The following is a 15460-nucleotide window of genomic DNA, read 5'->3' as shown; positions in this document are numbered from 1 at the left end:
TCACATAACTGACTGTTTTCTGAATCAGGATCTGTGATTTCTAATAAGAAAACCCTTCTATCAGTGCAGATCAGCTCCTTAGAGAGTTGCTTTGGAGCACCAAAAAGTTAACTGTCTTTCCTGTGCCATAATCAGTTTATGCCAGAGGTGGGACTGAAAACCAGATCTTCATGACTTTGAGGCTGGCTCTCTGTATATTATATACCACACTGCCTCTCATTGACTGTGATGTTCAATGTTGTTTAGTTATTTTTCAGTTGCATCTAACTTTTTGTGGCCCCATTTGGGGTTTTATTGGAAAAGATCCTGGTGTGGAGTTTGCCATTTCCCTCTCTAGTTCATTTTATACATTAGGAAACTGAGGCAAATGGGGGCTAAGTAACTTTCCCAGGATCCCAAAGCCAGTAAGTGTCTGAGACCAGATTTGAACTCAGGAAAATGAGTCTTTTTGATTCCAAGCCCAGCACTGTATCCATTGTGCCACCTAGTTGCCCCACTGATGTTTATAGTGTGATTCAAAATTTGCAAAATATTTTACATACATTGTTATTTGAGCCCCACAAATGGACTTGTGGGGTGAGTATACAGCTGTTATTATCTGTTTTATTGATTAGGAAACTGAGACTCAGGGAGGTTAGTGATTTGCCCCCATGGTCACATAGTTAGGGTTTTTCCTGATTTCCAGATTTCCCTGATTTCAGATCCAACTCTTGGGCCCTTACATCTCACTGCCTCTCAAAGTTCTACCATCTCTCTTGAGTGTCCATCAGCAGACAAGCTTGCCTATGCTGGTGACATTAGTGGAGAAAATGGTGCTTCTTATTTCACTTTAGTTTGCCTCTCCTGTCCTGATTAGGGGTGCATGATCACCTATCTCAGCCCTATAGTTAACCAGCATAATCTTGTTGTCAATTCTCACTTGGCTCCTTTGCCAAACCCCCATGCTGGTTTTCTTTCCACATCCTCCTCCTCCGCTCCCAATCACATCATGTATTGCTGTATGCTTTTTGGGGAAATGCATGCAAATGAGCTGACTGAGCACACTATGGAATTTGTGTTATCTGACTTCAGCTGGGGATCCTTTAAGCCTCCCTAATTGATTCTTTAGCTTACTTCCTCCAGAGACCATTCCAAACCTTCCCTTCACTCCTCAAGCTTCTCATGCTTCCTGCTCCTCCATCTCCTAGCTAGATGCTGTTGTTCAGGCAGTTTTCAGTTTGTCCGACTCTTCATAGCCCTGTTTGGGATTTTCATGGCAAAGATACTGGAGTAGTTTGCTATTTCCTTCTCTAGCTCACTTTACATATGAGGAACGGAGACAAAGAAAGTTAAGTGACTTGCCCAGGATCACACAGCTAATAAGAAACCCAGTAAGGTCAGTCTCCAGGCTGTGTGCTCTACCCTCTGAGTCACTTTGCAGTCCCTTTCAGCTGAATCCCTCACACTCAGACTTTACTGAGAAGATAAATGCCATTTGCCTAATTTTCCTCTCCTCTCCATTTCTTTCCAAGTCTTTGGACATCAACTTTCATTCCATCTTTACTCTAGGCTCTGATAATAAGTTGGCTGTTCTCATCAGTGCCAGTTCTTCTCTGCCCCTCCTTGATTTCATCCCTGCCATCCTCTAGGAGATTGCCTTCTCAATCTTCTTCCTTTTCTAAACTTTAAGTTTTCCCTTTATACTAGAGCTTTCCTTACTGCCTACACACATGTCCATTTCTCTTAACCTAATTAATATAAAACAAAAATGTGAATAAATGAATGAATGAGGAAATTGGAATCCTGGGAGAGACTGTAGAGATCCCCTAGTACAAACCCCTTCATTTTATAGGGGAAGGAATTGAGGCTCAGAGATGGTAGTTACTGAGTGTTAAATAATTAGTGAGTATTCAGTTTATCTAAGACTAAAACTTTGCTTTCCTGACTACCCAGCTAAGATCCTTTCTTTTCTACCACTGTGCCCTGGGGAGCTGCCAGTTTATCCATATAGACCCCTTTATCTGAGGGGAATATATTCTGAGATCTACAGATGGCAGGGATGAGAATAGGAACTGGATGAGGAATTAAACTGTATATAGACCTCTAGTACTTCTGTAGGTAACTGAAATTGAGGAAACTTACCCAAATCATGGATAATGTGGCCCTATTGGTAATTCTGAGTTTGGTGAAGCTCAGTCAGTCAAAGGAATTGCAGAAGCTAGAGACAAAAGTCACCTTAAGAGATCATCTGGCCAAACTCTTTCTTTGAAAGATGAGGAAACTGAAGTTTTGAATTGTCTGTGCTTAAATGGCCAGTAAGTAGCAGAGACTTAACTTTGGTTATTTTTGTTTGTATATATATATATATAATATATTTAATTTTTTTCCAGATTATGTTGATGCAATTTTTAAATGATCATTTTCTAACATTTTGCAATCTGTGTTCTAGCTCTCCTTCCCATTTCTCCTTAAGAAATCGGGTAAATACCACTGCTGGGTTTATACCCCAAAGAGATAATAAGGAAAAAGACTTGTACAAAAATATTTATAGCTGCACTCTTTGTGGTGGCAAGAAAATTGGAAAATGAGGGGATGCTCTTCAATTGGGAAATGGCTGAACAAATTGTGGTATATGTTGGTGATGGAATACTATTGTGCTCAAAGGAATAACGAACTGGAGGAATTCCATATGAACTGGAATGACCTCCAGGAACTGATGCAGAGTGAGAGGAGCAGAACCAGGAGAACATTATACACAGAGACTGATACATTATGGCACAATCGAATGTAATAGACTTCTTTACTAGCAGCAATGTGATGATCCAGGACAATTCTGAGGTACTTACGAGAGAATGCTATCCACATCCAGAGAAAGAATTGTGGAAACAAAAATGCATTAGAAAAGTATGTGATCAATTACGTAATTTGGTAGGGATATAGACTCTAAACAATCACCCTAGTGTAAATTTTAATATGGAAATAGGTCTTGATCAATGACATATGTAAAACCCAGTGGAATTGCTCATTGGCTATGGTAGGGGGGTGGGAGGAGGGAAAGAATACAAATCATGTAACCATGGAAAAAATTTCAAATTAATTAAATAAATAAACATAAAAAAAAAGAAATCAGGTAACATAATATAGGTTGTATCATTCAGTACATATTATCATGGTTTAGTGAAATCCAAGACATATGTCACTTACACTAGAGAAAAATTCATGGAGGAAATAAAGGGAAGAATGACATGCTTCAGACTTCATCACTTCCTTCCATAGTGGTGGACAACCTTTTTTGTCATGAGTCCCTTGGGGTTGTCCTAGATCCGTGCATTGCTGATGATGGTCAAGTCATTCACAGTTGAACATTGTACATTATTGCTGTTACTGTGGACAATGCTTTCCTGGTTCTGATTACTTCACTTTGTGGTACTTCTTATAAGTCTTTTAAGGTGTTTTTTTGTGATCATCTTGTTCATTTCTTATGGCACAATAGTGTTCTACAACTTGTTTAACAACACCCCAGTTGATGGGTATCCCTTCAGTTTCCAATTCTTTGCCACCACAGCTATAAATAACCCTTGGTTGTTTTGACTGGAGACCTAGGGCTTTCCTCTGATATACCTGTCTAGGGGTATGCTCAGTGGAAAGTGTTCACCCTCACAGCTCTATCCCTGGAAGGGACCTCAAGAGTTCAACCATGTCATTTTACAGAGATGAAACAGGCTTCCAGAGAATGATTTGCTCAGGATGACACAGGTAGATGTGTCAGAGATGACAATTTGAGCCTAAGTCCCCTGGCTTGAGACAGTATTTTCCAGTGCCCTAAAAGGCAGAACTTTAGATGCTGGCAAAGGGAAATACTTAACAGCCTATACTTTTGTGCTTCATGGAGTGTTTTCAGTTGAAAGTTTAATGAAGTGCTTAAAGAAATTGTTTCATTGCTGCTACATAATTTAGTACTCTTCTTTTGCATTAACATATTAACATATTGTCACCTTTAACCTTTCACTCACTGAGTCAGGCACTCAAAGGGCTATTAAACTCAGTAATTTTTCTTATAAATAGCCTGAGAATGATGGGGAAAGATTAGATTGACATTTTAAGTAGGCTCCTGCTTCAAAGCATTCCATGGAGCCTGAGCATCACCAGTACTTTGAGAGGGGATTTGGGTTGCTCTTTTAGGCCAGAGTGAGGTGTGGATCTGAGAGGGAAGCCGGCATTTTAAATGCTTTCTGCTTCTGCCAGAGTAAGCTTGCCAGAAGAGGGAAGACTGGATTAGGAGTCAGGGTTGCATAATACCCAATTTGTCCTCTTGGCTGCACATAAGATGATAGGGTCTCGGGTAACATACCCTTTTTTCATGCTATAGTTAATTTTACCCATTTGAAAAATGGGGAATCACAGGATCAGATGATTGGAAGCAGCCACAGTGAATGCAGGAACTCCAGCCTCTGCTTGATGATACTTTTCCCTGAAATAACCCATTGTGTTTTTTGAGAGCTCTATTTGTTTTGTGATTTTGGTTGTAAGTTTTTCTTTATTTGAGTTGAAGTATATTGTTCTATTTATGGCTCTCCAGGGTCAAGCAGAAAAGCCTCATTTCTTGGTAGCCTCTCCACCAAATCAATGAGAATATAGTAGGGCCCAGACCTTCCAGGGATACATTCCAAGACCTACCACAGATGGTTGAAATCATGGATATAAGCATATATCTGCTGACTCTCTCTATATGCTCTCTCTTTGCTCCTGCCTCTCAACTCAGATTTCAAGATCTCCCACTCCCAAACTACTTAAAAAGTGAAAGTGGCAATATCTGGGGCAGCAGATAACTGAAACAGAGTAAAGCAAAACAGTGGATAAAGATACCCTACTGTCTTTGTAAAGCACTTAGTAGTGTTATGTAAATGCTTATTAACCCTTCCCTCCCTTCCCCGCCAATACTCATAACTATTACACTAGACAGAATTACAGAGTTATAGTTGGAAGAACCTTAGAGACCATGTAGTCCAACTCCCTCTTTTCACAGATGAGGGAATTGAGGTCCAGGGAAATAAAGCAATTGTGCAACAGGTCATGAGAAATTAGCCTTGGAGAGGTAGGATTTGAGCAGTGGTCCTCTAATACTAGAGTTGGTGCTCTTGACATTATGCCACAGTGTTCTCTGAGTTCCCTCTAAGACTTTCCTTCACCTGAGCATCTTCAGTCCCTTCAGCCAAATTTATTAGCTGCTTTACCCCTAATAGAGACAATTGGTTCTATAGGGGAATGGAGTTCTGGGCCTGGAGTCAAAAGACCTGAGTTCGGATTCTTATGAAGACACTAACTAGCTGTGGGACCTTGGCAAGTCATTTTGTTTGCCACTGTTTCCTCAGTTGTACATGGGGTTTATAAAAACAGTACCTATCTTGCAGGATTTTTGTGAGGATCAAATGGGATAATAGTTGTAAAAAGTTCTTTCTTAGCATGATGCTTGGCACATAGTAGCTGCTGCATAAATACTTATTACCCTTCCCTATTGATGCAGTCTGTGATCATGTTAGCTTCTTTTGGCTGCTGTGCTATGCTTTTGACTTGTACTTAGCTCATTATCCACTAACCCTGTTCTCCTGCCCCATCTACCATTTTTTTAGCATGAAAATTTTGATCCTGTCCTTTCTTAGATGTGATACAGTGTAGGAAGTGCTTTTGACCTTCCTTCAGAAAGAGTTTTTGTAGAATTCAGGTGGCATCTTTTCCTTGCACTCCTGTTCTTTCAAAATAGTGATGGCAATAAATTCCTGAATCTGTCATTTTTTTTTTTGGTGTTTTGTTTTCAGAAACTAGGAGCAGAGTCTTAGAAAACATGACACTTGAAGCCCTTTCTTCTTACTATTTATAAGCAAAATAATCACTCTTGTCAAAATAGGACAACTTGATTTAAACATCTAGTTGTTCTGGGTGCATTGTGACTAACTGTACCATTCAGACCCTGAGTACCTGCTGTGTGCCTAGGACCCACACATAAGGACATAAAAGATAGATGATGTGATCTTGCCATCTTGTTTGGGGACATGAGGCTTACCCATAGGGAACAGCTAAAGAAAACAGTACAAGCCAATTATATTATCAGTAAATGCTCTGCTGTATTCTCTTGACTCCTAGCCTTGAAAGTAGTTAAGAGGTAGTGACAGCAGCAGAAAGTGTTTTGGCTTTGGAGTCCAAGGACTTCTCTTTGAATCCCTTCTCTGCCACTGTTTACCTTTGCATCTTGTGTCAAGTTATCTCAGTTTGCTCATCTCCAATATGAGAGAGTTGAAGTAGATAACATTTAAGGCCTCATCTAACTGATATATTCTCTCTCTCTCTCTCCCTTTCTTCCCTCACTGTTTCTCTTTTCCTCTCCTCTTTTTCTCTTTTCCTCTGTATTTCTCTTAGTTTCTCTCTCCTCCTCTTTTTCTTCCTCCTCCTCCTTCTTTTCTCTCTCTCTCTCTCTCTCTCTCTCTCTCTCTCTCTCTCTCTCTCTCTCTCTCTCTCTCTCTCTCTCTCATCTGTGTGCACACACATAATTTTGTTTAAAGGTAGGGGAAAATATTATGAGCTGGAACAGCTGGAAAAGACTCACAGAGAACACTTTGATGCCATAATCTCAGTTGGATCTAATTCAGCTATCTTGCCTGAACGATAATTTTCTACACTATATCTGACAGGTGGTCATTTAGCCTTTTTTTGAAATTAGAGGAAAGTCACTACCATCTGAGGTGGACCATTCCACTTTGGGATAGTTCTAATTGTGAGGAAGTTTTTTCTTACATTAATCTTAATGCCTTATCTCTAGTTTCCACCCACTGATCCTCATTTTGCCCATTACAGTCAAGTAAAACAGATTTAATCCTTCATCCACATGACAGCTCTCCAGATACTTGGAGATGAAGATTGTATTCTCCTTAAGGCTTCTCTCCAGGCTAAAGATTCCTAGATCCTTTTTAAGTCTCTTTGTGGTATGAGCTTGTGGCTTGTGGCCCTGCACTTTATCAAGGTCCTTCCAAAAATGTGCAGCCTGGTAGCTGCTTAACTGATGAACTAAAATGTTGATGACCCTTAAGGTCCTTTTGGAAGATTAAATTTTGTGATTCTGCAAATAGATGATGATAAGGAGAGGGGAGGGGAGGTATTCCAGGCCCAAGATAGGAAACTGGACTTGAACCTGGCTTTTTGCCTATGGACTAGTGAGGGAACTAGAACTAAGAGGAAGGAGGAGGCAGCTGTGTATTGAATTAAGCAAATTTCACAGATATGGTTCTTGCATTTTGTATCTCAAGACAATAGTGACAAGGATGAATATATTAAAGTACATAGAGTAAAGAATTCACAGCTGCAGAGTACATACAGTGTGTGTTACTCTTACAGAGAATTGCCTGTGTGGAGTGGAACTGCCAAGAAACAGCCAACCTCTTTGATGCCTGTATCTGGGGCCTCAGGCTTGCAAAGTCTATTCTAGTTTGATCTGAGCCCTTTTCAGGATGCTTTCTTATCCACCCCACTGTGCTCCCTCCTCTCATGCAACTCTGAAAATTGGGGATAGATTCAGCAAAGTGGTATGCCCTGAGGATCTGTGATAAGTATTTATTGATTGTGTGTGTGTGTGTGTGTGTGTGTGTGTGTGTGTGTGTGTGTGTGTGTGTTGTGGGTTCCAGACAGTCTTCCTGAAGAAGCCTCCCTTGAAAGGTCTGGCTTTCTTTGGCTATGCTCCATAATTTAAAGATAGCTAAAACAAGCTAATGTTTTCATGAGAGGGAATAGGGCATAGTAGATGGAGTGTTGTAACCTAGTCAGGAAGACCTGAATTTGAGTCCTTCTAGCTTGTGTGACTATGGGCAAATTGTCAAATGAGATAAATTATAAACCATTTAGCATAGTGCCTGGTACATAATAGGGGCTATCTTATTGTTGTTGTTCTCCAACCTTTCTGTCTTCAGTAGCCCTATCTGTAAAAAAGAAGTTTAATAAGGGTACCACCCCACTGGGTCATGAGATCAAATAAGATTACATGTGTACAGTATAAATCTTAAAAGTGCTATGTAAATTTGAACTATCATCATTTTGTAGGTCCTTTCTAGCTTTATGATCCAAAGGTCCCTGGAATCCTGTTAGTCCATTCCCCTCCCTCTGGCCAAGCTTGTAGCTAAACTTTCATCTTTTCTTAGAAGAATCTTAAGACTTTCCAACAAGGAAGGTCTATACTTTTCTCCCCAAAAGAACCCATTCTAGGGGTTCTTGTTGGGAGATGCCTTAAATTTTCCCTATTAGGGACTGGGAGTACACAAAAAGGGGCTTCCACTGAAGGTAAGTAGAAAGCCAAGTGAATAGAGCGCAGGGCCTGAAATCAGAAAGATCAGAGTTCAAATTCAGCTCTTCTATTAAATATTCTATATTATATTATATGTGACCACTAAGACATCACTTAATAATGCATGTTTAATTCTACTTTGCCATAGAATTCTCCCAAATAAAATATTGGGAGGCCCCCTGGGATGAGTATAGCTGGACAGGTACAGGTATGAGAGAAAAGAAATTTAGTTTTATTGGAATAGGACAGTAAATGAAGTAGAAACTTAAAAGAAAAATCCTTGTACAACAGCTTGATTCTTTCCCAAATTAAGCTATTTTTTTTAATTAAGATAGCTGGATTGAGCTTCTCCAGGTTGGGTATCAGTGACAGGCAGATGCCAGCCTTGGTTAAAAATGGTGATGAAGACCTCCTCCTCTCCCAACCACCCACATTTATAAATCTATCAGTTTTTTATCCCAGGGATTTCCTATTATAGAATATGAGAATTGGGTATAAATTGATGCTAGCTCTACCCTCATGTGCGTTGCTCAGCAGGGACTCTGAACCTAAAATGAGGCAGAGATGAATGCCTTGGGCTACTGCTTTGCATGTGTCCAAGATGAGATAAAAATCTCATCTTTTATTTTTCATTCTTTCCATAGGTCACGGCCAAGACTGCCTTCCTATTTATTTTACCTCAGTATAACATTAGCATGCCCTCATCAGGTAAGAAAAGCTCTCTTTCTTTACCTGGCTATATTCCTTTCAAATGCTTAATGTTTGTCTATTTCTTTATTTTTTTTCCCCTTTGATCTCCTTCTCAACTTATGTTCCCCATAACCCTTTCATACATTTGAATTAAATCTTAAATTCAACATTGCGTACCTTTCTACAGGTAAGTAGTAATGATAAAATTGAGACATATTCCTCATTCTCATTGTACGTTGTTGCCCAGTCGGGTGCTTTATGCCAGCTTTGGTTCCTTTCTCCAAAGCCTCTGCAGTTAATCTGTGTTATAGAGAGGATATCAAGCCATCAGTGTCATTGATCTCTTTGTCAGTGTGGCTTCTACATTTTTAATTTATAAAAAAGGTAGTGTTATTGTACCCTGATTTGTAAGCAGGTATTGTGGACTAGGGGATAGAATCCTATACTGAGAATACATTGTAAGACAAGTAAGTCTCCAGCTTTTGACATTTTATGGAACCATAGGAAGGCTGCCACAGCTTGTCTTCCTGAAACTGATTATAAAATTGAATTGCTACTTGCCTTTTTGAGCATGTCTCTAACATTGTGCTCAATGAATATAACTGACACTTCTGCCCCTAAAAAAAGGGAAGGACACAGTCGCTATTTACTGGGTGCTTACCTTGTTGATTGTAACGTAATAGAAATTTAATAATTGTTGAATAAATTATCAGTTTATTATTATTTATTATCAAATCAATTCCTGCCACTTATGACCAAGAGTGGGCCTTGCACCTTTTTTTTTTTGATTGTACAATTGCTGAATTTGGTTTTCTTATTGCAAATGAACTAATTGCTAACATTAAAGGTATATATAAATGGCAGCTCTTATCATTTTTTATGCATATTAAGCAATGGAGATTGTTTTGATTTCTGGTGAGCTACCTGCTTTTCATGGTCCTGGACCCTATTTGGGACATTGCTTTTCTATATAGGGTGCAAATGGTCCACACCTTCTTTGGTCCTGTCTCAGTGCTCTCTTGTCATCACTACCTCATAAACCAAGGGCTTTTAAATTCTTGTAGGTGATCATGCCCTTAGGGAGGTCAGGTCAGGTCAATTGGTAGAAGTGAGACAAAAGATAATTTTTCATTCTCCATTCATTGTGTATTTGTTTTATGGTAGGCAGTAGGCTTACCAGGATAAAAACAAAATAGCCCCTGCCCTCTAGCAGTTTATATTCCTTTAGGAGAATAGAACACATACATACATGAGTAGATACAAATAAAATAATTCAAATGAGAGAGAGAGAGAAAGAGAGAGGACTATAAAAAGAATGGTAAGGACTAGGTAAGGGGTTTAGTGACTTGCCCAGAGTCACACAACAAGGGAGTGTCTGAGGCCAGATCTGAAACCAGGATGTCTCAGCTCTAGGTCTGGCTCTCCATCTACTGAACCACCCAGCTACTGCTCCTGCTCCTCCTCCCTCCCCCTTTTTGGAGGGCTTTCATTGTTAGGAAATTTCTTCTCTTCCTGACATCAAACTTAAATTTGCCCCTTTTCACTCTTGGCTCAGCCCTCTGGGGCCAAATAGGACAAATCCAGACCCTCTTCCACATAACAGACCTTCTGATACTTGAAGATTGGCTTTTCTCCTTTAGGCTAATAAACAAGCCCTTGAGTTTAACTCAGACCTTTTAAAAGTTAAATTATTAAACATAAATTTTAAGAGCCACTGTGTATGATATACATAGTCTACCTTTATTGTGGAGGACACAGAGTACTTTTTTTTTAATCCTTACTTTCTTAGAATCAATACTAAGTATGGGTTCCAAGGCAGAAGAGTGGTAAAGAGCTAGGCCTTGGGTGTGGAGAACTCTGAAATGTATATTGTTTGGCATGTCTGCCTGTAATATGTATTACCTTTCAGATTTACTGACTTTCCCCTTTCTGATGCCTGCACCACCACTTGGTAGTAGATGAGAACTTTGGGACAAGACAGTCCCAAACTGTCTCTTAATTGGTCTCTACTTTTGAACTCAACAAATATGTACCCATCATAGTAGTTTTCCAGGCTACTTTTGGAACTCCTTCCTGGGGCCACCAAGTGGAGCTATGAGCATCCCTGGGCAATCCAGCAGAACTAATATGTCAGGCATTGAAATTGAATCCAATGTGCTGCTACAACATCAAACTGGTGCCATTTATATGGAAAAGATTCTCCCCTCCTATAATTACAGCTTCTGTGCTTCACTTCAGGAAAGGATGTCTCAGCATCCAAGTCAGACTCAAGTCTCATCATTTTTTTTTAGCCCAGCCTGGGATTGCTTAGTAACAGGTTTGCAACCATCTCATAAGAACTTGTTGTATTCAAGATTTTCTCAGTGCTTTTAATACTCTTGAATATTCTCCCTGAAGCAAAAGCCCATATTTTTAACCGAAGCATTCTTATGTTATAAAGAAGAGTAGTATTTCAAGAATGGAAGTTGAGGGGGAAGCTGGTAGCTCAGTGTATTGGGAGCTGTAAAGGATAATTTAGTGTTGTGACCTAAACTATATTAATTATTTGGTTGCCATGGATATCCCAAATATAAAAAAAATAAAACCAAGTCAGCTGGAAATTTATGGTGATTTAATCGATATAGTGGAAAGAAATTAAGAAGGAAAAGGGTGTAGGAGTTCTCCTGCCTGACTAGTGCCAGGAGGAATACCAGAGGCTCTAGGAAGATAAGGTTTTGAAGAGTAAGGAGGAAGCAATCAGCCTGAACTCCAAAGGGCTCAGCCAAGATACCCAAACCTGAATCAGCTCAAGGGCAAACTCATGCCCAAACCCAGACAAATACCTGCCACCATGCCAAGATGTTGGAATGCTTAGCACACTGCCAGCCAAAGACTCCTCTCCGGGGAAAGAGGGAGAAGGGAGGAAGTGACGTGCCTCATATAGACGGTTTTACGTCACTTTCCTGCATCTCATCTGTACCAATGATAGCTTAGTATGACTTAGGACAGCCCAGGGGTCTGCCAGCTGTTTCTGCACATGTCTGTTGAAGGCCATCTTCTCAGATAATTAAATCTTTGTGTATGGTGCAGATATTCTTGATCTTGTTAAACTAAGTAGGGTGGAGAAATGTAGAGTTCCCAAGACTTGATTCTGTTAAACCAAGTATCTCCATTGTTACTAATCAGGAAAGAGCTAAATCAGATCTTCTAAAGTATGGTCTGAGTAGGGTGGAGCAGTTTTAAAATTAATAGAGCTAGGCCCAGAGACCAGAGGTCCTGGGTTCAAATCTGTTCTCACACACTTCCCAGCTCTGGGAATCCCCATTGCCTAGCCCTTCCCACTCTTCTGCCTTGGAACCAATACACAGTTGTTCCAAGATGGAAGTTCCAAGTTCTAACACACAAGTTCCAAGATGGAAGATATGGGCTTAAAAAAAAAAAGTTGAAAGTCACTCTAGGGGTCAGGTTGGTGGCTCAGTGGATAGAGAGCCACATCTAGAGGCAGAAGTCCTAAGTTCAAAGCTGGCCTCAGAGGCCTCCTAACTGGGTGACCCTGGGAAAATCACTTAACTTCACTGCCCAGCACCAACCACTCTTCTGCCTTGGTACTGATATGTAGTACAAATTCTAAGACCAACAGAAAAGTTGTTTTTTGTTTGTTTGTTTGTTTGTTTTTTAAAACCCTTACCTTCTGTCTTGGAGCCAATGCTGTGTATTGGCTCCAAGGCATTAGAGTGGTAAGGGCTAGGCAATGGGGGTCAAGTGACTTGCCCAGGGTCACATAGCTGGGATGTGTCTGAGGCCAGATTTGAACCTAGGAATCCCGTCTCTAGACCTGGCTCTCAATCCACTGAGCTACCCAGCTGCCCACATAAAAGGTTTTTAAAAGAAAGTTGCTCAGAAGTCTGGAGAAAGGAGCTCATGGTAAATGTGAGTTGAGCCTGGTAAATACCAGGAAATATTAAGGAATAATTGTACAAGATAAGTGGCATACAAGGCTAACTAACCTAGGACAATCCATTGATTCTGGTTTGGAAGAGAAGTTGTGGGCCATGTAACATTTAACAAAGAGAAGTTTATACAATAATAAAAGTATTCAATAAAACATATTGACTGAAAAAAAAAAAGATAAGAGGCTTATAAAAATATTATTGTAGGGCTGGAAGACCAGAAAAGAAAGTAGGCCCATTTTTTTGGTGAGAATAAGGGACAACCAGTGGACAGTCTGCCATGCTTCATTGGTATCCAAGCATGTTAAAAGATCAAAAGGGAGGTTCCTGGTAAATTGAGAGAGGATTTATATGAGGAAACGGGCAATGAGCCCATGGGTTGAGTTGGTATGCATGGGTTACAATCTGCATTGCTAGAGAGGTCCTCATGAGATAGCAGTCATACACTAGACTCATTGAAAAATTGCAAACTTCTAGAACATAGATGCTTTTCCTAAGTTTTTTCCCCCTACTTTCTTCTTCCAGTTTAAAAAAAAATAATAATACCCACATCTTGTCCTCTCAGAGGATTATAGAGAAGACTGGGTAACTAATCTGGTCAGATCAGTTGATGTGGGTGGGGGATTTCCTTCCACTTCTTTGCCTCCCTTTGTCCAATTCTTCCCCACCTAACCATGCCCCAAGATAGAAATTTGAAGGATTCAAATCTGTTAGGTAGGAAAGCTGAACCCAGCTGAAAAAGGGGGGGGGGTACAAGGTCTTAAAATGGTAGGTTTAGGCACGTATAGCAAATCCTTACTATATATACTAAGAGGTTTCTGAGGTCATCATAGGTGTTTATGTGTCATCTGTCTCCAAATCCAATCTTGAGCAATTTCTAATTTTGGCAAGGTGTACTCTGTCTCTTAAAAAATAAAACGATTGAAAAGCTCCATTCTCTAGGATCATGGTTAAAAATATATAGAACTCTAGTTCTAGAATTAATCAAATATAGATTCTTCTGGTACCACTACATTTAGGGTACTAAGCCTTAGTGATTTTGTCTGCCTTATTTCTGGTTCAGAACATAGACTCAGAAGTAGTCCAAACTACTAGGATGTGGCACTGACTGCTCCCCTTGATTTTCTGTATAACTTTGGGCAGGTCATTCAACCTCTGGGTTCTTGCAAAATGCAGATGGTAAGAATAGTGATTGATCTGTCTTGGCCTCATTAAAAACAGCTGGTCTGTGGGACTGCAAGTTTCTTGAATGGGAGGAGTCCCATTAACCTTCCAGATAAATATTTTCCTCTAGAATAAAAAAAAAATATCTGACAACAGAACCTATCCTAAAAAATGAGAGCCAGTGTTCTCCTCATTATTTTTGTGAGAATTTTATTTGGAGGAAGGGAGGAAATACTGAATCAAATTCATAAATAAATGAATTTTCACTGGAAAGTATTTGAAAGGGATGTTTTAGCTGTGATCATAGGTGAAAATACTGTCTGAGCAGCTCTCTGCCCCCTTACTTTCTCTTTTCTTTGTCTCTCCCTCTCTTCCCTGATCCCTCCCTCTCTCTTCCCATCCCTCTCTCTGTCTTTAGGCTGTCTGTCTCTCTCCTGTCTCTCCTTGATGAAGGGACAGAGAGGGAGGGGGATCTCTAACAAATAACAATTCTTATTTTGCAGTTAATCTAGAGTAACAAAGAATGCCCATTCTAAAACAAAAAAAACCCAAAGAAACCATTGAGGCCCAGGAATTAAGCTTTCATTACCAGCTGTGCCAGATCAGGGTGGTTTTTATCATGTGCTCTTTTAGCAAGATTTTGGGTACTGATTGCACTGTAGCTTGGCCAGGTTTCCATGTGTCTGTAGCCCCTCCTAGAATAGAATATTGCCTATGAAAGGGACCTCAGACAGACAGTTCAGCTAGAAGTTTGAAAGCCCCTTTTAATGGAAACCTTTTGTCTCTTCCTTGATGGCTCTGAGTGAGCCCTCCCAGTAATTGAATGCCACTGGGAAATCTAGTGTTGCCTTAGGGAGTTTGATGCTTATGTGTCTACTTTAAAGATTAGAATATCTCTGCAAGTGGAGTGCTTTTTGTGCTTTGTAAGCCAAGTTTCAGGGGGAAGGGGGGGGTGGTGGAAAGGGACAAAAGCAGAATCAAGTGGGTAGCAGCAGCAGCTCCTAAGAAAGAAACTTTACTTAGGGAGGAAAGCTGATCAAAGTAGAAATAGACTTTGCTTTCTTATCTGCCTGATACTTCTTTCTCTGGAAGGATCCAGGTCTATGTATTTACCTTTCAGCTCAATAAGTCTATCCATAAACTGAGAGGGATTTTCATCTGTTTTTTCCTTACCGGCCTATCAGAACAAGCCATCATTGCTGATAGTAATACCTCTCTGGCCTGGCATAGTTTTAAGTAATATTGTTCATTTTTATTATTACATTTGGGTCTTGCTGGAGCCAATGAATTGCTCTCCTTCCCTGGGACTGATTGGCAAGATAGATGCTTTTATTTTTCTCTCTTTCTGTTAAAAAAGCCTGGCAAATTTTCC

The 15460-nt window shown here is 40.0% G+C and overlaps 1 protein-coding gene across 2 annotated transcripts in view; it reads left to right on the top strand.

Moving 5' to 3' along the window:
• Positions 1-15460, top strand: part of TRAM2 (translocation associated membrane protein 2) — a 111322-nt gene that overhangs the window by 53971 nt on the left and 41891 nt on the right. For both annotated transcript variants that reach the window (XM_056818398.1, XM_056818397.1), the window contains exon 2: positions 8950-9013. In XM_056818398.1, coding sequence (XP_056674376.1) covers positions 8950-9013 — 64 coding nt within the window. The remainder of the gene's footprint in view (positions 1-8949; positions 9014-15460) is intronic.

Source organism: Monodelphis domestica, chromosome 2 (assembly GCF_027887165.1).
Source record: "Monodelphis domestica isolate mMonDom1 chromosome 2, mMonDom1.pri, whole genome shotgun sequence".
In the NCBI taxonomy this organism is placed as follows: Eukaryota; Metazoa; Chordata; class Mammalia; order Didelphimorphia; family Didelphidae; genus Monodelphis; species Monodelphis domestica.
Note: the sequence above shows the minus strand (reverse complement) of the source record. Positions and strands in the feature narration are given on the sequence as shown.